This window comes from Elephas maximus, chromosome 15 (genome assembly GCF_024166365.1).
Source record: "Elephas maximus indicus isolate mEleMax1 chromosome 15, mEleMax1 primary haplotype, whole genome shotgun sequence".
NCBI lineage: Eukaryota > Metazoa > Chordata > Mammalia > Proboscidea > Elephantidae > Elephas > Elephas maximus.
Window position 1 is genome coordinate 51,970,838 of NC_064833.1, and position 23,918 is coordinate 51,994,755.

At 39.0% G+C, this 23,918-nt stretch overlaps 1 protein-coding gene across 2 annotated transcripts; it reads right to left on the reverse strand.

Moving 5' to 3' along the window:
- Window positions 1-2,841: 2,841 nt before the first annotated feature.
- On the reverse strand, window positions 2,842-22,964 carry OSGIN2 (oxidative stress induced growth inhibitor family member 2). 2 transcript variants are annotated; one of them, XM_049854151.1, is made up of 6 exons: window positions 22,890-22,964; window positions 12,854-13,008; window positions 10,873-11,009; window positions 9,994-10,185; window positions 6,012-6,103; window positions 2,842-3,872 (listed from the first exon to the last, which is right to left on the reverse strand). In XM_049854151.1, exons 2-6 carry the CDS (start codon window positions 12,918-12,920, stop codon window positions 2,843-2,845), a joined length of 1,518 nt encoding a protein of 505 aa, XP_049710108.1. In that variant the 5' UTR covers window positions 12,921-13,008; window positions 22,890-22,964; the 3' UTR covers window position 2,842. The 2 variants fall into 2 exon arrangements, with proteins under 2 accessions (XP_049710108.1, XP_049710107.1); XM_049854150.1 differs by lacking the exon at window positions 22,890-22,964 and adding an exon at window positions 22,087-22,216.
- Window positions 22,965-23,918: the final 954 nt, after the last annotated feature.

Here is a 23,918-nt window from a genome sequence, read left to right on the forward strand (position 1 = left end):
GGGACCTTGGCTCTTTCCTCCTCCTTCCCAGCCCCCACATAGAAATGTATCCAACTGAGTTTTTTTAAATTATGTGACCAAATCTGACCAAAATAGCTTTATGCAATAGTCTCTGTAACCAAGTTAAACGTTTTCAATCTAAATTTTGTTTCATTCTGGGTGCCACAGTGTTGCAGAGGCTGGGACTTAACACAACTTTCTTCAACAGCAAGGTTTAGGAAGAATTTTCTCACCTCTAGTGACTATATAACTTTTTAAAACACCTTTCAGTTTTTTTAATGTTTAAATTTGATGCTTTTAAAATATGTTTACATGGTAAAGCCTCTAAGGTTTTCCAAAAATAAACGTTCGTATTAAATTCAGATACTGTGTCTAAAATACTGATACAAAAAAACCAAACCCATTGCCATCAATTCTGACTCATAGCAAACCTACAGGACAGTAGAACTGCCCATAGGATTTCCAAGGAGCAGCTGGTGGATTTGAACTGCTGATCTGGTCAGCAGCTATAGCTCTTAAGCACTGCCCCACCAGGGCTCCGAAATACTGATTAAAAAAAAAAAAAAAAAAAAATTTTTTTTTTTTTATAGAGGTGACTAAATCTTATTATTACATCATTGTAAAAACCCCAAATTGATTCTGCTTTGTAAACATTCTTTTTAATAGCTATTGAGTATGGACTGTGTCAAATACTGTGCTAGGCTTTGGGGGATAAAGTTGTTGTGGGAGGAAAGGAAGATGCCCACATCATGGTATGGCTAACTAGTCAAATACTTAGTGACACATTCCCTTCCCTTCCCCCAAATAGCTATTAAAGAACAAGGGAAATTTGTTATTATGAAATAGTAATTAAGGTAGGGAAGTTTTGAAGTACAGGGGTAAAGTACAGCAGAGAAAAGGCTTGAGTGTTACATGCAACACAGTGCAGCTGCGTCTGAAGGACATGGAAGGTTCCAGAGATAAATTATTCACCAGGTTTACCTAGGGCCCTACTGACGCTTTATTTTCCCTGAAGTCATTTTTTGTGCATACCCTCATCGCAAAAAATTGTATCAGCTGAGTCAAAGTAGGCTTTCAAAACACAAGGGGATGACAACAGGTCTATCCTTCCTCAGAGTTCATCTTTATAATACAGTCATCATTTTCAAGTTAGAAGTGACATTAAGAAAAACATCTAATCCAACTCATTTAGAACCTTAAAAGAACAGGCCAACAGGACAATACTGAATCAAGTACAGTCAGAGGATGTTAAGCCATTATTTCAATAAGGCATGAAAGCAGTTCAAAAACAGTTATAATAGGATACTAACACTGGATGACATGGTTAGTAACATCAAGTTGAACTTCGTCAGGCATGACAATTATCAAAAGTCTAAGAATTCATCTGAAGCAGCTAGTTGGCAGAAGCAAATATATTCTCAACAACTATATTTAAGGTAAGTTATGATCTCTGGTAAAACAAGCACATAACATTGCAATAAAATAGAAAAAATGACAATTTGATCCATTTTTTATCCTAAGAAAAACAGAATTAGATGCTCAACAAACACATTCCAGATGAAATAAATTTCACCAAAAGAAAAACACTAAAAAATTCAATTTGCCAGGGAGAACTTTAGAAGTTTTTTTTTTTTTTTTTTTTTGGTTTAACACTAAAAATTCCGGGAATTTGTGTGAAAATACACTCATTGAGCACATCTAAATAAATCAAGATTAATTACAGCAGATAAATTCAATAAATAACAACCATAGTATAACTTGCTTTATCATCTCCAATGAGCAAAACATCCAGGTTAGAGATTTCAGAGTAATAATGACTTTGGGAATGAAGAGACAGCTTTTAATCTTATTTTCAATTTTAACCTTTAGTAACTCTGGCAATACCAAAACAGTATTATGATAGTATTTACCATGTCCAAATATCTTAGGTTCAGTGATAGAAATTAACTCATTATACACACAGGGATAAGTAAATCACCAATTTATTGAACTGCAAATCAGAATAATTAACCGTTACAGTTGTTAAGAAGAGAACAAATCTCCAAAAACTATCTTGGCTGGTTCTTTGATATATAAGCATACGCCAACATTATTGGACTGTTTAAATTATGAGAAGCTAAGAATATGAACCTCCTGTCAAGTTTTCAGCAATAAAAATCTTTTTTTTAAAGACCATCATATTTGGTAATAAATTAGATTTATATAGTTGATAATTTCAAAATAAATAAAACCTGAGTTTTAGATGCCCCTAGTCCCTACTCCACCCCCAGTGTACATACCTTATCTACCATTTTAGATCGGTGTGTCTCAAACTTTAAGGCGCATACAAACCACTTGGGATCTTGTTAAAATGAAGCTTTGGATTTGGTAACTCTGGTGTGGGGCCTGAAAGTCTGCATTTCTAACAAGCCACGGGTGAAGCTGATGCTGCTGGTGCTTCAACCACCTTTAACCAGCAAGGTAACCAGATATCAATTAGGACAATTTCTGGCCTGATCACTGTGTGATTTTATAGATTCAAGGCTATAGTATCTTGGAATCAAATGTAAGAAATAACCAAAAACCATCAAAAGCATGTCTTGGAAGAAACGCACGTTTCAGTTAAATGAGAGCATAACGTAAACCAGGCAACTTGGCAGTCCTTGCCTGACAGTGATGCCTTTGATGCATTACAGTAGAAACAGGACACAGAGTTCTTGTAACTTTAAAAAATGATTACTAGAGCTTGTGGCTCTCCTCCAGGCAATTCAGGTCCAGAAAATTCAAGCGAGTACACTGCAAAACCACTATATTAAAAATCTTTAATGGTAAACTGTCCATATAAATTACGCGTATACTTGCTTTAAGCTATCCCATCTCCTCCTCCTCTTTCAACAAATAAATGCTGCTTTTTCTTCTGTCTTGTAACTAAACAGTGTGTAACACCCAGTGCCCCTCCCTTTAAAAATCGAACAAAATTGTCCCCGACCAAAGGACCTAAGGCAAAAAGGTTGGCTTCTTTAACGCACTCATAGGTATACGCATCTATTTCTACAGGATTACCCTTACATGTAATTGGCTGGCTTGAGTTATGGCCTAGGTAACACCCTTGCTCCTTCAGAAAAGATAGATTAGGATGAGAACCTATCAATACTACTGCTGCAGAAAGCTTAAATATTTTCTTCAATCCAGAGACACTCTGAAGAATGCATTTCATGTCCGACTTAAAGGAAAGCACATGGTGCTCAGGAAAACTGGTATAGTCAGATAAACTCGAGTCTGCAGAGTATAACTGAGTACACATCATATGATAGACTTTATGGTATTCAGGATAAAGCTTTTGGGGAAGCTGTTTGAAAATTAAGCCTGGATCAGTTACTCGTCTGCGAAATGCATGGATCACAGGGATATTATTGTTGTAAGCACACAGTACTGCATCAGCTGCAGTAAGCCCTGAACCGACAATTAACACCGGATCCACTTTGCCACGCAACCTTCCTCTGCTTACAGCAGCTCCAAATTCAGGCATTGAATGAAACACGAAAGGAAAATCTTCCCCTTCAATTTCCAGATGGGCAGGAGAATCCAACGTTCCAGTTGCCAGAGCTACATTCTCAGCAAAGAGACAAAAGGGAACATGAGAACCATCAGCTACTCGCTGATAACCCCTGATTTCCCAGTTTCTCTTGATAAATTTTGACTTCTCTATCTGTAAATGCTTTGTTGAAATATCTCTGTCTTGACCAGCATTATCATCTTGGTCTCTGTAGAGTCTTGACACAGAGGTTATGTACGTATTCTCTCTGAAATTCTTCTGAAGACCCATGACGTTTACATAATGTTTATAGTAGCGAGCTATTTCCTCTGGCATGACTCGGTCCCCTTTTAGGTTCCTTAAAAAGGAAAAGGAAGAATATTCTATGAGGTATATAGTACTAAAAAAAAAAAAAACTTTTTTGTATATAGTACTACTTTTAGTTTCCATGATTCTTACTGCTCCACCTATAAGCTTCTATATCTTTTTAATTTTTCTGGACTGTCTTAGCTACAAATTATTCTAACACTTTGAAAAAAAGCTTTTTTTTTTTTTTTTCCTTTAGTTAAAAATATCAATGAATGAGTTTTATCAATAGAGGGAGTCCCATGAGGGCAGGGATGGTATTTAACATATCTTTGTTTCCTCAGTACCTGGCAGTGTCTGCTCAAATTAGCTTGATAAACTTTTACTGAATAAATGAAGTGATTAAAAATGTGGATGTCTGAAAATTAGACTGCTAACTCATTTAGATTATAACTGTGAGATACTACAGATCTACTTCTAAAGCATGGGTTTCTTAAGGGTTATGTATACCCATCCTGACAAGATTTTTAGTAATCTGCTCTATTTTCCCAGTTGCAGAAAAAAATTCAGATCATAGTCTTCTGCTGAACAAAAAGATCTTATGTCCAAGTAAATACAACATTTCTGTGTGTTGTCCTACTCATAAAGAGATCTAAACATATCATCTTTTTATGAAAAAATGGCACTATTACATCTTTCATTTTCCATTTGTACTTTACAATGGCAGGCATTAGCGCTCCTAAATACTGTGCCCCAATTAGAGATAAGTAGCAGCAAGAACATACCAAATCATTTAACTTAATTCAGTGTAACTTGTTTTTTTTTTGTTACTCAAGGTTCATAAAATTTTTTCTTCTTAAAATTCTATGATTATAATTAACAATTAACACTTAGAATGTATTAATTCTCAGTTTTTATAGAAACCCTCTGTAATAGTTAATACTATTATCATCCTCATTTTACAGTCAAGGAAATGACAGCTAGTTTGGTATCTGTCCAAAGTCACAACATGAGAAGTTAGAGGGTCAGGGTTCAAACCCTGTCAATATCTACAGTGACCTAAGAGTCTGCTCTTAACATTATACAAAGGCCAGAACTAAAAGCAAATATTTATCAAAAGATTCATTTTCACATATTACTTTAATATACAATAAGCGTAATTTAGAAACAATACTTCTGGTACACAAATTAGGAAGCATTCCCTTTCTTACCCATGTCACAAAAGGAGGCAGGTATTGAGCAATTCCACTTGTTTACTTTTGAAAATCAAGAACTTGTACGACTTGCCCAGTTTTGCAACCTTAAGTTTTAAACACACATGTAATTCCTTTTTAAAAAATGGAAGTTTTGGGGAAGACTTAATCTCAATTATTTAAAAAGCTGGTCTAAATTTGCTCTTCTTCTCCAGTTAGAGAGATCTGTACGAATTAATATGGTGTCTAGCAGGGTGTCAAGCATTCAAATGCTACATCTCTTTCTTAACACAGGTTAAATAACTTCCTGCTTTATTGTTTTTGTGAATAGATAAAACAGTATTAGTAATTCCTATCTAATTGAATATTTACTATCCTTGAAAATGTTACGGCTTTTCATACCTTTTTTTTTTAAATCTTAGGTTTTCTCCCTCAAAATAAATAAACTTGTATTCTTCCAAGTTGAGATTTCTTCTGTTACTCCTACTTTCAGATTTCTTGTTAAACACTTATGTTCATACTCAGCCAATCACATCTTCCGACTGACCTATATTCTAGTTTCATTTCATCATTCTAAATTCTTAATCATACACTCTTCTAACCTTAAAGTCAAACATTTTAGATATCTAGATATCTACACAGGAGATATGCATACATGAAGATATATATATATCCACCATAAAAATTAAGATAAAAGCATGGGAAGTACGTGTGGGCAGATAAGAAAGTTAGTAACTAAACAAAGATTTAATGGGAGAGATAAATCCGTGGTTAATAGAGAAGTCACATGAAGCCAATCTACAGGCAATTCCTTACCTCTGTGCTTAGTTTCAAAACTAAACTACCTCATTACAATCACCACTGCAAAGAGGTATTTTTATTTGTAAGAAATGCACATTTACATTATTCATCTAAAACATGATCACAATATTTTGAAATTTACTCACAGTCTCTTTTTCATTGTACACCAAAGAATATTAATACAGGTTGATCTTTACCTTCGTTTGCTAGACACCCAATCCTTAAATTTAAGTCCAGGTAGCTCCATCCAATTTCCAAAGCTGATTGTCAACATGGAGCCTTCCATATTCTTTTAGAATAAAAAAAGTACAACCAAAAAACATATTTAAGCAGTAACATGGGTTTTCTTTACCAAACCATTTCATTTACAATAATTAAGACTCTAGATAAGGAGTATTGAAAACAGTTCTAAATGGTTGTATAAATCACCTGAAACTTTTTCTGGTAAACTTTTATATACTTTCATGATTTGGTAGTATCCATCTACATTCCTTCTTTCATATAGTTACAGACTTATACAAACAAATTTACAATACTGCACAATGCCTATATAATGTTGATAACTTTGGAATACAATCTATAATTGAGATGTACAATATTATGTTACAGATCAATATTTTCACTTGTTAAAGGAAGACAAGTTCATTAATTTCTAATACTTTAGATGTCTTTCTATTCTAATAATATTAGATTTTTAAAAATTGGCAGCAAAACAGTTTCTCCTTCTTCATCAATTTTAACTCTGAAGTACAGGCTGGTTGGATATAGCAACATCTCTTCCGAAGAGTAGGGTAATAAGCAATGGTTGCCTCAGAAAGAAAGGACTGACCACTGAGGGAAATGCTGCCCTCAAGGAACATGAGCACTTCAAGCTCCCTTCTCCTACTTACTTCTGCCTTCTCAATACAAAGCAAGAGAAGTCCAAGACCAGGCAGCTGTCCCAAGAGTAAAGATAATCTCTTTGAGCCAACTCTTTTAATTTATGGCTTCTTTTCTCAAAACTCTTCTTGCCCCTGCTTCTACACAGCCCAGTATTAGGAACGGCATACATGGTTATTATAATAAAAATTATTACTGGCTAAAATTTACAGAGCACTTACTCTATAGTAGGTCCTATGAAGCATTATCTGTGAAGTACACAGAAGATCACCATAGGGAGAGAATGCAGCAGACTGCCCCTGCTTTGAGCCAGACTGGCTCTGACATGAACCAAGAAGATGGAAAACGAGAATCATCAGAAGAAAAGTTACCAAGAATTTCATCACACAATGGTGATGGACAGAATTAGGGTAGATGGATTCCAAATATGTTTACAGTAAAAAATGGAGACGATTTGGTGACGCATTTCATGTGGGAGTTGAGGAAAGAGAAATCAATGATGACCCTCACATTTCTGCTTGAGTAAACTACATGATCATGTCATTCGATGATTAAAAAAAAAAAAAAACTAAACCTGTTGCCATCAACTTGATTCTGACTCATAGTGACCCTATAGGACAGAATAGAGCTACCCCATCAGGTTTCCAAGGAGCTGCTGGTGGATTCGAACTGTGGACCTTTCAGTTAGCAGCCAATCTCTTAACTACGATGATAAAGAAATTAAAAACAGAATTCAAAGATAAAAATGACTGGTTTTAGGCATGATGAGTTTGAGGACACCTGTGGAATAATTAGGAGACTGAATCTAGGTGGATACGTAACAGAGAAATCTGGACCAGAGATCTTGATTTGGGAATCATCAGCATTCATATGAGCCACAGAAGTAGGTGAGGTAGCCCAGGGAGAATGAAGATTATCAGAAAGACCAAGGCTTGGGACAGAGTCTAGAAAAGCACATTTTTAAAGAGACAGTATGAGGAATAAGAATCCACAAAGGTAATTAGAAAGGAGTGACCAAACAGGAAGACGAACAAGCAGAATGAAGGGTAAGAGAATCCAAGAAGGACATCAACATTGTTAAATGTTGCAGAGGTCAGGGAAAACAAACTGAGACTCCATCAAATTGAGCAAAAAAAGGAAGGTACTAACCATGGAAAAGAGCAATTCTAGTCGAAAAACAGTGACACAAGCTAGAGTGAAGTAAGCTAAGAAGTAGGAGGCAAAGGCATGGAGATTATATGCATAGAGAACTACTTCAGGGGACAAGAAACAAAGAATTAACATGAATGCAGACAGGTCTGCAGGTTTGGGTGTGAAACTGTGGAAGTTCAATCCTAATGGATTCCATTTTCTCTGTAAAGAAACAAGAATATTTCTAAGCATAAAGAGGGAAAAAAGGATAGAGGTTTGAGAAGACAGAATTTAAGGAAATATCGAAGGATTACCAAACAGTTTCACAGCCCAGCTGAGACTGGAGAACAATTTTCACAGTTGTATGATTTTCCTCTGGTAACATCTGACAGCCTAATTATAGGAAAAGGTAAAGTGAAAAGTAAGATGAATTGTTTTTTTTGCTCAAGCTACGTGATGGAAGGACAATGGGTTTTAAGGAGAATAGTTCAATCCTGAATTATAGAACCTAACTGGAGAGGTAAGGAGGTGAAGATGGGGGCCTCAAGTGCTCTCTGTGTTTGAAGATTAGGTACAGAGGATGTTGTGAACAGAAAGTAAGATATTTTTGACTTAGTTTTTCACAGTTAAGTGTTGTGAGATAAGATCTATAGTGCAGCCACTCGAGTTCGTAGCTAATGAAGAATGGAAGAAAAGCTCCTCAGAAATGAATTTCTGGACTAAAAAGTTAAAGTGTTGGTTCTGTATCATGTATGTAGACAGTAGGGTCATTTAAGGTGATGATAAAATCAGATACAATGGAAGACCATGAAGTAAGTGTTACAGATTCAGTGTTGGATGGGCATAGTGTGGAATGGTAGAGGAGCGAGAAAACAGCAAGGCCTTTTCAAGGGAATAGAGGCTTTTACAGAAAGCAATGGGGAGTAAAGAGAACATCAAGCTCACTAGCTCATCTTCCAGGATAGGGGACTATAGGCTCCATTTCGGGGAGCTGCAACCGGAGAGGAATCTTCAGGAAAGAGCAAGGTTTCAAGGAAGGGAGTAGAAGCATTTGGCCAAAAGGGGTAAGGATGTGGGAGAGCTGTTTACCACTAACTGGAGTACCAGAGAGCATAACTGGGAAGCTTGAGACGGTGAAGAATGATGAGAACCTGGATAACAAAAGAAAGAGAGAACTGGATGAGGATGAGGATGAGGATGAGAGGACAGAGGACTTAAGCAGATTACATCTTGGGTAGTAACCAAGGATGTATGTGGAGCATGGCAGGGGAGAGGGCTGCATAAGCAGGTAAACAGTACTACAGGCAAACACTGGAAGAGCAAGAATAAGGCACGGAATGCAGAGATGGGAACAAATAATGAGCTTGGGGGCGTCAAGAAGGTGATACTTGAGGACTGGATTGCAGCTTAAATATCATTTACTTACATCACATTCTAGTGGCTCTAATAAATGCCCAGAAAAAATCAGAAAGCTTTATGTATATTCCAAGCTTTACCACTGATTCAAATGTGTTTTTAGTAATCAAAGCTTATCAATACTTTAACTTTCCTATATAAGCAGAGGAAAGGGAGTCACATAGAGTTCAATTATTGTCTGCATATTTTTCTAAGCAGCAAAAATATTTACCATTTATTTGTACAACAAATGAACGTTCACTATACGCTAGACACTATGTTAACTGCTGACCACACAGGGGTGAAGAGTCATTACTAGTTGCTGGTCCCCTAATCAAATGCAATTGAATGAATCCTTACCAGTTCTTCAGTTTAAAAACACCTCTTTCTTTTATACTACATTTTTCATTCAAGATTTTGAAAATATAGGGAAATAATGGAAATCGATTTGAAATCAAATGTGTGAGATTTTATAAATTCTAAATTGAATAACTGAATTTTTAATTTTTTACTATGCAAAACATTCCTGTAATGTTTTCTATGGAATTCTCATAATAGAGATACACTTATTCTAAGGCTAAGTCAGTAATCAAATGTAGCTTAACTACTACCAGTAGTAATTAACCCATATTTAACTAAATGAACTGCATTAAAATTCTCCTCAGATAAAAATGTGGTAAACACATAACAGCACTACCATAACGCTTAACAATCAAGTTGATTTTATCAAGATGACACATGATAATGAAGCAAAGTGTTAAGAAAAATACTCACATGCCAAGCCCCACCAGGAGGACCTTTACCAAGAACTATGTGAGGGATATAATGATGTTGTTCTAGTTTCCAGTGCAAAACAGATGGATAATCATAGCCAAAGTCAGCATCTGGATGAAGCAGTGTGTCAAAAAGTACTGCAACTGGATTAGATGATCGGCCCTCTAGGCCTTCACACAAGTACTCTAAGTCCTGAATTAAAAAAAAAGGGTGGGGGGGCGGCGCAGAAAGAGTTTAGCAATGGAAATAAAACAAGTACGATAATGGTGAAGGCCATCACTCTAACCCAACATTTCCTTGAGATCTTAATAGAAGATTCTTGGGACAAAATAAATAAGGGAAAAGGCTGAGTTTCAACCAAGCTAACTAGATCTTTTTTTTGCAAAATTTGAAGATGCTTTCAGTATCTTAATGTCTACCGTGACACTCCAATAATAAAAAGCAGCATTCCCCAAACTTATCTCAACAGAGAGCACCTACTAAAAGTCCATCAGGAAATAATTTGGGAAATTCTGCTCTAATCAATTTAAGAAAATAAACAGAAGAAATTTAGTAGGATATATTTATTAATCTGAAAGAAAAATAAGAGAAAGCTTTATTTAGAATAGATTATTTGCAACTAGGAAACCCTGGTGGTGTAGTGGTTAAGTGCTATGGCTGCTAACCAAGAGGTCAGCAGTTTGAATCTACCAGGTGCTCCCTGGAAACTCTACAGTGCAATTCTACTCTGTCCTATAGGGTCGCTATGAGTCGGAATCGACTCGATGGCAGTGGGTTCAGTTTTTTTAATTTGCAACTAAGAAACATGTTTATAGGAACATAAAACTAATCTTGTTTCAGCATTAAAAAAAATAAAAAGAATTGACATGTAAAAAATACCTGATCAACAATGGAAAGATGTCTTGCTTCTTCTAATTTACTATGTAAGATCGTATTTGGATGTATTGCTTCTGCTGATAAATATGGTCTGTAGCCTGATAACATATAAGAAAGGCATATCCCTGAGGGTCCATTTCCTATTAAAAAACAAAAATAAAAACAATGGGAAAGAGTATAACACGCATCTTAACACTCTTGTTCTTTGGCTTTTCTCCTACTTCTTAGATGGCTTTTACCCCTCACCAGTTCTTGCTTCTATCATCTCTTAAAACCAGATTCTGACCTTTGCCTTCTCTTCTCCTGTTTTCTTCTGGGAGTCTCATCTACTCAAGGCTTCAACTCTCACCAACTCAAGACTCTCTGTGCTACTGACTTCCAAAATTAGATCTCTAAGCTGACTTCTTTCCCAAAAATGTATCCTACATTTCCAAATGCTATTTCTTTATTCCACCTGACTGGCCCACTAATAACCAGGGCTTCAAACTGTTTCTAATTGGTTCAGTCATGGCCAAGGGAAACCAGGGCAGCATAGGCATTGCATTGCAACCAAATCTCTTGTGGCCCACTCAAAGACGGTGGCCAACGGAGGTTTTTTGAATGTGTGTTGCTCTCCACAGTCCTGCCAATAATCTAATCTCCCACATCAGGAAACTTTCAGGAGCCTGAAGTGAGAGACTGGATTATTAAGAACAGAACACGGTTACACTAGGTTTGCAGTAATTTGTTACTGCAGCAATAAAAACTAATACATATAGTATGGAAACCAGCATTTTCCCTGTGCTCAGGCTGGTGGTGCTATTGCCAACGGCCCTATAAACATTAGGTTAAGCTACTCATAGGCTGAGACAAACACAGGGATAGGGATAGATTGTTTTAGGGGAACTGAGATGGGCAGGTAGAGATGAAGACGGTTTTTCCTTTTCTAACACTCCCACAGGCCAGCTAGAAGAGGAAGCCAAGGCGTCCTTACTTATTCCAAGACTTCCAGCATGGAAAGCCAGCACTAAACATAAGCAGAAAAAGGGAACACTAGGTATGGTCCCTGAGATCTACCCTGAATGAGGATTACTGAAAAAACTGTCATCTCTACAATATCCTCTAGAGGAGAATCTAGTATAGAAGAACAGTCTTGCTCTCCTCCTTTGCTTCCTTCCTTCCTAACCTCTTGCATATGCCAGTCAGGTGACAGGACTTTTCTCTTCTTCCCACTAACTTTGAAACAGGTTATCAAAGAAGCTGAGGAAGTTCCAAGCCACCAGCATGCCTATTTCCTACAAATTTCTCCTTTGACTTGGCTTCACTATGTGCTTGTCTGACTTCCTTCAGTTTGAATATTAGGCGGAAGATAAATATGACAGGTAATTAAATGGATGTAATAAAAGTAAATCATAAAAACCTTTAAAATTCTGAAGTAATTAGGTTTATTAATAGCTTAAGTTTTAATATTTCATATGCCTATTTATTAAGGTGATACAAAGGATATATAATAATAGCAATGCTATGGTTAATCATAATTACCAACATTACTGCAGAGTGCTACAACGATCACTGCTAACTGAGCACTGATTACCAACTTGCACAATCGGTTGCACCCTTACTAACTTGAACTTCTGAATCAGTTTCCCGGTCTGCATCTGCACTACCAACAGAGTGTTGTAGGGTTATAAATTATAATCCTACAATGTACAGCGAATGCTCTGTACAGTACTATAATCCTGTTGGTTACCATCATCACCGTGACACCTACCACTTACCACTGACAGGCAGTACTTGAACATAATACAGTAATATCAATCTTTCCGTAAAAATATGCTGCATTCTAACATCAGAATCTAATGTTAAATAAATTACACTACCCAAAGATTTGATTGTCATTTTAACACATCAAGCAACCTAAGAATATTTTTCAATACAATTCCCAGGAACTTGTAAAAATGGTAAGGGTCATAACTATTTTAAGAAATTCAATGCAATAACTTACCTATTATTACCATAGGCAAAGTCACTGATGAATCTTCAAGTAAAGAAGTTTCTTCAACTAATGGCATCGCTTTAACTTTTCGCCCCAAACTATCACCAAAATATTGCACTAAGGAATTAAAAATCTCTCCTTCGGTTTCAGAGTCGCTATAGTTCCTTTAAAACATGTAACAGAAACAAAAGTCAATATAACCTTTAGAAAAAGCATTCTCGTCTCGGATTTTTCTAGCTTTACTCCAAAATTTATGTAGACTATAGATTATTCAATAGAACAAGAAAAAGACATCCTTCTGATTTATGCTTTCAAAATAGTTACTTAGCTTCCTGGCAACCTATACCACCTTTAAGGCCAAAATTCCTACATGGCTAATTCCTAAATAGTACCTTGTAGGCAAGTCCCTACTAAATAAGCTATCTTTAACAACCAAAGACACAGCATTGAAACAGGGAGTGTTTCCATCTCCCGAGAATGGTTACTTTTTACTCTACTATACTGTCCTGGATACTTCTCCAAAGTGTCTGCCCTGGAAAGATTCCCCAGCCCCCTTTGGATGCTCCTAAGCAAAGTTCTTTTGGCTACCCAAGCCTGACTAGTATTACTGTTGTTGGAAAGGTCACAATTCTTTTTCAGGAGATGCAGGCCTCACATTCAATCTCTCCCAGAAATCCCTACCTCAACACTGCTGCTTTCATGTGTAACCTGAGAAATAATAAACATGATTATCACTCTAAGATTTTGGCAAGTACAAAGATGTTTCCTTCTCTAAACTTTAACAAAGATTTCACATTAAAACAAACCAAAAGAAAAAAAAAATGAGGATCTGCTTGGGGTTGTCATTTTGAGAGTACATACATTAAGCTAGACTACTTAAATATTATCTAATACCCTAACTACTCTCAAAGCAAACTGATGATCCTTTGCAAATGACTGTGAATGAAGGCATTTTAGCAGTTACTACCATATTTGAGGAGTCCCTGGGAGGCATAAATGGTTGAACAGTTGACTATTAGCTGAAACAGTGGCAGTTTCGACCCATCGAGCAGCACCTCGGAAGAAAGGCCTGGTGATCTACTTCTGAAAGGTCACAGCCTTGAAAACTCTATGAAGCAATTCTACTGCACATCCTTGAAGCCACCATGAGTCAGAATCAACTTGACAGCAACCATATTTGATTTTATAAGCAAAACTCAATAATCTAAAATGCCTTGATCAGTTTCTTAACTCTATAAATAAGTGTTGTGGAATGAAAACTTGATATTCACATTCTTTAAGGACAAACCCACTGCTGTCAAGTGAATTCCAACTCATAACAACCCTACAGGACAGAGCAGAACTGCCCCATAAAAAAAAAAAAAGGGGCTAGTGAATTTGAACTGCCAACCTTTTGGTTAGCAGCTTGAGCTCCTAACCACTGTACCACCGGGGCTCCAGTTCCTCATCATTATTAGGAGACATTTAATATTCCAAGTCAATATATCTCAAGCAATTTTTTTTTTCTGCCAAGTTAGAGAATTTGATTATATTTACAGCTTTATTTTTATAGCTATATGTCACTAAGGAGCCATAGTGGTATAGTGGTTAAGCACTCAGATGCTAACCAAAAGGTCTGCAGTTTGAACCCACCAGTTGCTCCACGGGAGAAAGATACGGCAATCTGCTTCCATAAAGATTTATAGCCTTTGGCATTAATCCAAAAAGCACAAAATAATACATGTTGGAGAGGTTGTGGAGAGACTGGAACACTTATACTCTGCTGATGGGAATGTAAAAATGATACAACCACTCTGGAAATCGATTTGGCGCTTCCTTAAAAAGCTACAAATAGAACTACCATATGGCCCAGTAATCCCACACCTCGGAATATATCGTAGAGCAATAACAGCCTTTACACGGGCAGACATATGCACATCTATGTTCACTGCAGCACTGTTTATAACGAAAAAAAAAGATGGAAGCAACCAAGGTGCCCATGAATGGATGGATAAATTATGGTATATTCACACAATAGACTACTACTCATTAATAAAAAACAATGATGAATCCGTGAAACATTTCATAACGTGGAGGAATCTGGAAGGCATTATGCTGAGTGAAATTAGTTACAAAAGTACAAATATGGTATGAGACCACTATTATAAGAACTCAAGAAATAGTTTAAACAGAGAAAAAAATGTACTTTGATGGTTACAAGAGCGGGGAGGGAGGGAGGAAGACGGGTATTCACTAATTAGATAGTAGACAAGAACTATTTTAGGTGAAGGGAAAGACAACACATGATACAGGAGAGGTCGGCACAACTGGACTAAACCAAAAGCAAAGAAGTTTCCTGAATAAACAGAACTCTTCGAAGGCCAGAGTAGCAGGGGTGGAGGTCTGAGGACCATGGTTTCAGGGGATATCTAGGTCAGCTGGCATAATAAAATCTGTTAAGAAAACATTCCGCATCCCACTTTGGTGAGTGGCATCTGGGGTTTTAAATGCTGGCAAGTGGCCATCTAAGATGCATCAATTGGTCTCAACCCACCTGGAGCGAAGGATAATGAAAAACATCAAAGACACAAGGTAATAATGAGCCCAAGAGACAGAAAGGGCCACATAAATCAGAGACTACATCAGCCTGAGACCAGAAGAACTACAACCGATGACTGCCCTGACAGGGAACACGGCACTAGAAGGACCCCGGAGGTCATGGTCCCCAGACCTTCTGTTAGCCCAAGACTGGAACCATTTCCAAAGCCAACTCTTCAGACAGAGATTGGACTGGACTATAACACAGAAAATGATACTGGTGAGGAGTGAGCTTCTCGGCTCAAGTAGACACAATGAGATTACGTGGGCAGCTCCCGTCTGGAGGGGAGATGAGAAGGCAGAGGGGGACAGAAGCTGGCTGAATGGACAGGGGAATACAGGGCAGAGAGGAGTGTGCTGTCTCATTAGGGGGAGAGCAACTAGGAGTATATAGCAAAGCATATATAAATTTTTGTGTGAGAGACTGACTTGATTTGTAAACTTTGAATTAAAGCACAATCAAAATTAAAACAAAAAAGATTTACAGCCTTGGAAGCCCAATGGGGCAGTTCTACTTTGTCCTTTAGGGGTCGCTATGAGTCGGAATAGACTCGACGGCAATGGGTTTAGGCTATTTATGATTATGGCAACCCCATGTATGCAGAGTAGAACTGCTCTCCACGGTGTTTTAAAGGCTGTGACCTTTCAGAAGCAGATCACCAGGCCTTTCTTTCAAGGTGTCTCTGGGTGCCTATCAGTTAGTAGTCAAGCACAGAACTGAATGCACCACCGAGGGACTCACGGAATCTACAGGATGGCAACTGGATTTTTATATAATATATAATAACAATAAATAATGTTGTTGTTAGGTGCCACTGACTCAGTTCTGACTCATAGTGACTCTATGTACCACAGAACAAAACACTGCCCAGTCCTGCACCATCCTCACAATAGTTATGCTTGAGCCCACTGTTGCAGCCACTGTGTCAATCCATCTCGTTGAGGGTCTTCCTCTTTTCCGCTGACCCTGTATTTTACCAAGCATGATGTCCTTCTCCAAGGACTGATTCCTCCTGACAACATGTCCAAAGTATGTAAGACACAGTCTCGCCATCCTTGCTTCTAAGGGGCATTCTGGTTGTACTTCCCCCAAGACAGATTTGTTCGTTCTTTTGGCAGTCCATGGTATGTTCAGTATTCTTCGCCAACACCACAATTCAAAGGCGTCAATTCTTCTTTGGTCTTCCTTATTCATTGTCCAGCTTTCGCATGCATATGAGGCGATTAAAAATACCATGGCTTGGGTTAGGCGCACCTTAGTCTTCAACGTGACATCTTTGCTTTTCGACACTTTATAAAAAGAGGTCCTTTGCAGCAGATTTGCCCAATGCAATGTGTCATTTGATTTCTTTACTGCTACTTCCATGGGTTTGATTGTGAATCCAAGTAAAATGAAATCCTTGACCACTTCAATCTTTTCTCCATTTATCATAATGTTGCATATTGGTCCAGTTGTGAGGAATTTTTTTTTTTTTTTTTTATGTTGAGATGTAATTCATACTGAAGGCTGTGGTCTTTGATCTTCATTAGTAAGTGCTTCAAGTCCTCTTCACTTTCAGCAAGCAAGGTTGTGTCATCTGCATAATGCAGGTTGTTAATTAGTCTTTCTCCAATCCTGATGCCGATTCTTCTTCATACAGTCCAGCATACAGACTGAATAGGTATGGTGAAAGGATACAACCCGGATGCATACCTTTCCTGACTTTAAACCAATCAGTATCCCCTTGTCCTGTCTGAACAACTGCCTCTTGATCTATGTACAGGTTCCTCATGAACACAATTAAGTGTTCTGGAATTCCCATTCTTTGCATAATTTGTTATGATCCACACAGTCGAATGCCTTCGCATAGTCAATAAAACACAAGTAAACATCTTTCTGGTATTCTCTGCTTTCAGCCAGGATCCATCTGACATCAGCAATGATATCCCTGGTTCCACGTCCTCTTCGGAAACCAGCCTGAATTTCTGGCAGTTCCCTGTCGATATACTGCTGCAGCTGCTTTTGAATGAGCTTCAGCAAAATTTTACTTGCATGTGATATTAATAACATTGTTTGATAATTTGTGCATTTAGTAACAATAGATAATATAAATAGCTTTATTATTACAGCTTACAGCTTTAGTACTTACTATTGAATTATCATTGAATTACATTTAAATAAAGTTGTTTCAGAAAAAAAAGGCATTTTCTTTTTGAGGTTCCCTCTATTTAACTTGGTCTAAGGCCTGACCAGGAGTCCTTGGGTGGTGGAAACTGTTAACAGGTTTGGCTGCTAACCAAAAAGCTGGAGGTTCCAGTCTGCCCAGAGTCATCTTGGAAGAAAGGCCTTGCCATTTACTTCCGAAAAATCAGCCATTAAAAGCCCTGTGGAATACAGTTCGACTCTGACACTCATGGGGTTGCCATGAATTGGAATCAACTTGGCAGCAACTGGTTTTAGTGACTAATAATTTTCAGTATCTTTTCATAAGCTTACTGAGTAGCTTCACTGGAGAAACCTCCTGTCAAACCCTTAGCCCATTTTTTTAATTGAGCTGTCTTTTTATTGTTGAACTGCAAAAGTTCTTTTTATATTCTGGATACAAATATCCTTTCAGGTACATGATTTTCAAATAGTCTCTCCCATTCTGTCGACTGTCTTTTCACTTTCCTGACGGTGGCCTTTGAAGCACACAAAAAAATTGCATCATGATGAAGTCCAATTTATTTCTTCTTTCATTGCTTGTGCTTTTGATGTCCTATCTAAGATTAAAAAAAAAAAAAAAATTTTTTTTTTCTTTTTTTTTTTGATACCACTGCCTAATTCAAGATCGCAAGATTAGTGCCTATGTTTTCTTCTAAGAGTTTTATAGTTTTGGCTCTTATGTTTAGGTCTTCGATATATTTTGAGTTAATTTTTGTACAGGGGTCCAACGTCATTCTTCTGTATGTGGACATCCAGTTGTTGAAGCCCCACCAGCTGAAAAGGCTGTTCTTCCCGACTTGAATTGTCTTGGCATCCCCAATGAAAACCAACTGAACATAAATACATGTAAGGATTTATTTCTGAACTCTCAGCTATATTCCACTGACCTATATATTCATTTTTAAATGCCACTGCACTGTCTTGATTACTGTAGTTTTGTATTAAATTTTGACATCAGCAAGTAACTCTGTTTTTTTCAAGACTGTTTGGCTACTCCGGGTTCCCTGCATTTTCACACGAATTTTAGGCCTTGCTTGTCAATTTCTACAAAAAAGGCACCTGGGTTTGAGAGAGCGATTGTATTGAGGCTGTAATCAATTTGAGGAGCATTGCCCTCTTAAGAATATTGTTTTCTGATCCAAGAACTTGGGATTTCTTTCCATTAGTTTAGGCTTTCTTTTATTTCTTCCAACAACGTTTTGTAGTTTTTAGCATACGAGTCTCGGGTTTCTTTTGGTAAATGTGTTCCTAAGTATTTTCAATGCTATTATAAATGGAATTGTTTTCTTAATTTCATTTTCAAATTGTTCATTGCTAGTGTATAGAAACACGATTGATTTTTATATGTTTTTTGTATCCTGCAATATGTCTGAATTTGTTTATTAGTTCTAGTGGTTTTTTTTTTTTTTTTTTTGTGGGCCTCAAGCAATTTGACTCTAATCCGTCCCATGACTCAAGAACAGTAAGTAGAGCCAAAGTTTTAGCTTCTCTAAATTCTCTACACAATATAGGTGATTTGTTTTGTTTTTTTCAGTAGCCATTGCCATAATCTGTGACAAACTATTCATAATAGACATGCACGCTACCTGATAAATTTAATACTGGTTCAACACAGACAACTCTGAATCAAGACAAGCAAAAAACAAAAGTCTAATTCACTGGTTTTACATAATGTAACAGTGAAACAAGGGCCTGCACAACTAGAAATTACTCTTTCCAAAAAATAGAGCCTAAGTTATAAATTTAGTATTGCTGTCAATGTTTCAGAGCACACGCATACTAAATCACATATTCCACTTTGGATATCCACCTCGACAAATGTTTGTTCTACTTACGAAAAGTATTTCTTGTGTAATAAAAATTAAATCTACTTTTCCTTAATCTGGGGCACAAATTAAACTGGAATATATGTAAAACTATCGTTTAGGAAATACTGAAAAACAGCAGTTTCACAGGGAGCAAATAGTATTGTTAGGCATCAAGTTAAAAGACTATTTGAAATTTAAGATGATTTTAGGGAACTGCTTTTTGTTTTTGAAACGTTAAAATCCAGAGTTTCAAAATAAATTTAAAAGGATGACATAGGCACAATATTTGGATAACTAAAACATTTTAAATCGTAACAGTACTTCTTTAAATTATCAAACTCAGATGGAACGCTTTAGTATAGTCTTCGGGAGCACAATTCTAGATTGTTACCAAATCGATACTACCACATGAAAAGAAACGTTCTGAAGTCACAAATGAAGTCAGTCACACACTTCAGAACAGAAAGTGTGGGTTATTCTCCTTTGGAATGTTAGTGGGCACTTTTCTCATAATGCTTATTCTTTCATGTATTAAACGAGAGCCAAAACGTAGATGTCACAACTTATTTTAAGATGTGTGTTTCTAATGAAATTGCCCAAAGAATAGCATTAGTAAATCAGAAACACCTTCCTGATGGTGCTGGTAAGCAAACTGTGTATATATACACACATATATATATATTTTTTAATTTTAGACACGACAGCCGTTTTCACAAGGCAAATGCAGTTTATTAGTCATGATTTTTATCTTCTGGTTAACACACACTTCTGGTTTTCTTTCTGTCTCTCAAGACCAAAATATAGCAAATACTTTGTTTTTGTCCCCTCCTCCATATTTCTGTACACAAAGGTAATCATATCGTATTTACAGTCTAGCATTAACTGAATCGTTATTAATTGCTAGTTGGTTCCCTTTTTTTTTTTTTCCCTTAGAGTTCAATTGTTCAAAAAGGTGTCAAAATCCTTTTGGACAATATTGTCTGAAAAGCACTTGAATTTCCCAGGGGACTTCAGTTTAACAAGATTTCAGTAAGATAATCTGTTTTCTAAAACTGTCCAAAGTGAATCTGATACTCTCAAACCACCGTCTGGCAACGGGTCAATGGACAAATTTGTCTAGAGCTTAAACTCCAACAGCTTATTACATAAAACATGTTCCAAAATATGTTCAGAACTTAGAGACCCATACAAAATTATTGAGAACCTAGACAAATTTGAATTACTGCTCTCCATTACAGCTGGAGAGTTATGAACCTTTTCTGCTCCTTATACCCCTTTTGCAATGTGGTGAAGCCTCTGGGTCCTTTTGCTGAATAACGTTATTAAATAGGTAAAATAAAGATTTACAGGACATCGAGTATATTAAACTAGTTATAAAAATAAACTTGCAATATACATTTATACATCTCTACTGCATTAAATAACAAGCTTGGTGATGTGTAATAATCACTTTAATTCTGAAAAAATGACTGTAAATACATTTCTAGATGTCTGCAAAAACTGTCATGTGATATGAAAGTATTAGTAATGTCTACTGATGACAAAGGAGTCCCCAGGTGGTGCAAACTGTTTGTGCCCTCCACCGCTAATGGAAAGTTTGGAGGTTCAACTGCACCCAGAGGTGACTTGGAAGAAAGGCCTGGCGACCGACCTGAGAAAAATCAGCCATTGAAAACCCTATGGAGCACAGTTCTACTCTGATGCACATAGGGTTGCCATGAATCAGAATCGGCTCTGTGGCAACTGATGATTGATCAGTTATTGATAAGTCCACAAATACTGTTGAGTTGTAGCCTATATTCATACCTAGAGGAAATATTAGTTTTTAGGTAGTTCAGTGAAAATAAAGTTGTACCTTTCCATCCAAGTTCACAGACCACCTAAATTCTATCTATGAACCCCAATTTAAGAATTCTTACTTAATTTCATATTTTACCAAAAACCAAGTTAACCCGGAGCATTTGTGTATGTAAAACAGCGTATCTCACTATCTTCACTAAGCTCAATGAAATTCCTCTTAACATTTCTTCACCCCCAGGTTAAAACCTATCTTTGATCTTTCTCCCCTTAACTGACAGAAGGGTTGGCCAACTGTGCCAGACCTAGAACAGAGACTCACTTTTCCTTTAAAATGTACATGCTTACTAATCCTAAAAACCTTCTCCTTAGTTTGCGTCTAAAATCGCCGTATTTTCCAAATTTCTACACCATATATGAATTACAATGATTAACGTTTGGTTAACAACTCAGAACCTATTTTTAATTAGACACGGCACTTAAAAAGTAGCTCCCTACCTTCTACAATCCTGTAACTTACGTCATCAGGAGACGTTTTTCAAGAAGTAATAAAAATCGGAAAAGGGGGCCCCTTGGTGGAACCCTTTTCCAAACTTTGTACTACTTTGAAGTCTCAGTTCGCTGTAACTCGGTCCAGGCCTAGTCAGTCTCCCAGTCCCGCGACTGGTGCAGTCAAGGGCGAGGAAAGGGGGCAAGAGAAGGGGTCTCCCGGACGATTTGCTCCCCGGGAGCGGGGGACCGAGGCGGGAGGACGCTGCTGTCCAGGCCCCCACCCTCCACCACGGCCCGGGCCGCCTGGCTTCTACTCACACCTCCCCGGACGCTCTCCACCTCCTACCGAGTCCCCTGCCCACCACTCCGCGACGAGAAGTCACCTGAAATGACCGGCCAGAGAGCAGCGGCAGCACCACACGGGCATGGAGCGCTGCTCGCCGGACGCCCGAGCGCAGCCGCCGCCGCCCACGCCTCCTCCGGTGGGACGGCCGGCTCCCGGCGCCCGCTCGCTCCGGGTCGTGGGGTCCGCGGGGCGCCCGCGCCCTGCGCCTCGCCGTTGCGGCAGCGGCCCGGAAGCTGCGGCTCAGCAGCCCAGGCGGCCCAGGCGCGCCGGTGTCCGCCCCAGAGGAAGCGACTTATGCCCCTCGTCTGCTGGGAGCCGGGGCCGGCAGCGGCTGATCTAGGGGCGCCGCGATGGGGGCGGAGCGGGACGGGGACGCTGCGACGGCGGCGGCGGCGGTGCGCGGGCTCCTCCTCGCAGGTGCGGCGGCGGCGGGCGAGGCCTGCGATTGGTAGAGGCGCGGCCCGAGCAGGGCCCGAGGCTGATGGAGCGGCGGCTGCGCGGGGCTGGGGCGGAGGTCGGCGGGCCGAGCGGACCGCGGCGGCGGCCAGCGGGCGCCTGGGCCTCTGCGTGCGCCCCTCGGCCCCTCGGCCCCTCGGCGTGCGTCCGGCACGCGGCCAAGAGGGTAGCACGGCCGAGGCTGGCGGATGCGCGGCGACAGGGCAAAGTGACGAGAACGGAAGGAGCTGCTAACCCGGGCCAGCGGGACGGCGCGGGGAAAACCCCTGCGTGCCGCGCGGCCTCTGCGACCTGAGCGCCGCGGTGTCGCCTGAGTTCGGCCGTGCAGGCCTTCGGCCGAGGACACCCGTGAACAGTCGAGCTTTGCACCCCCTGGGGACCCACCTTCCTGCACTGCCTCGTGCTGGCCTGGTTGCAGAGATGTCCAGAGCCCCCAGGTGCTTTGCGCACTTGACGCCGCATCACAATCGCCGGGGGGAACTCGCCAAAGCACAGGTGCCCGGCCCCACCCCAAAGCTTCTGATTATGGAAGCCAGTTTACTGAATGAGGTTAGCTTCTTTTAAAGTTTAAGTGGTTCTCAAACTTCCAAGAGTGTGGGAATCGCTTGCATCGCTCTTTAAAAATCCCAAAGCTCAGCTTCGCCCCAGACCTACGAGTCGGTTTAGGGGAGGAGAAAGGGCAGGAACGTGTATTTAAGTCCCCCTGGATGACTATGATGCAATTGTTAGTCCGAGAAGCACTGAATAGTGAGTATCAGTATTCGATGCTTGTCAAAAATTAAAGGGGGGAAAAATAGGAGAAGGGATTGATTGCAGGTACCCTTCTACTACTCCAAGTATTTTTGCACTTAAAGTATATTTTAAAAAAAAGTATATAAAGTATAAGATCTATAAAAATACCTTTTTAAAAAATTTTTAAATGTGTCAACAAACCAACAACAAAACCGTTCGCGTCGAGCCCATTCTGACTCATAGCGACCCTATAGGACAGAGTAGAACTGCCCCATAAGGTTTTCAAGGAGCAGCTGAAGGAAAGGTGACCTTTTGGTGAGCAGCCGAACACTTAACCACTGTGCCACCAGGGCCCCTTTTAGGTAATATTTTTTAAAAAATGTTTGCTTAAAAACACCAAGGTCACACGGTAACTATGAGCCCAAGAGACAGAAAGGGCCACATGAACCAGAGACTTACATCATCCTGAGACCAGAAGAACTAGTTGGTGCCCAGCCACAACCGATGACTGCCCTGACAGGGAGCACAACAGAGAACCCCTGAGGGAGCAGGAGATCAGTGGGATGCAGACCCCAAATTCTCACAAAAAGACCATACTTATTATGGTCTGACTGAGACTAGAGGAATCCCGGCAGTCACGGTCCCCAAACCTTCTGTTGGCCCAGGACAGGAACCATTCCC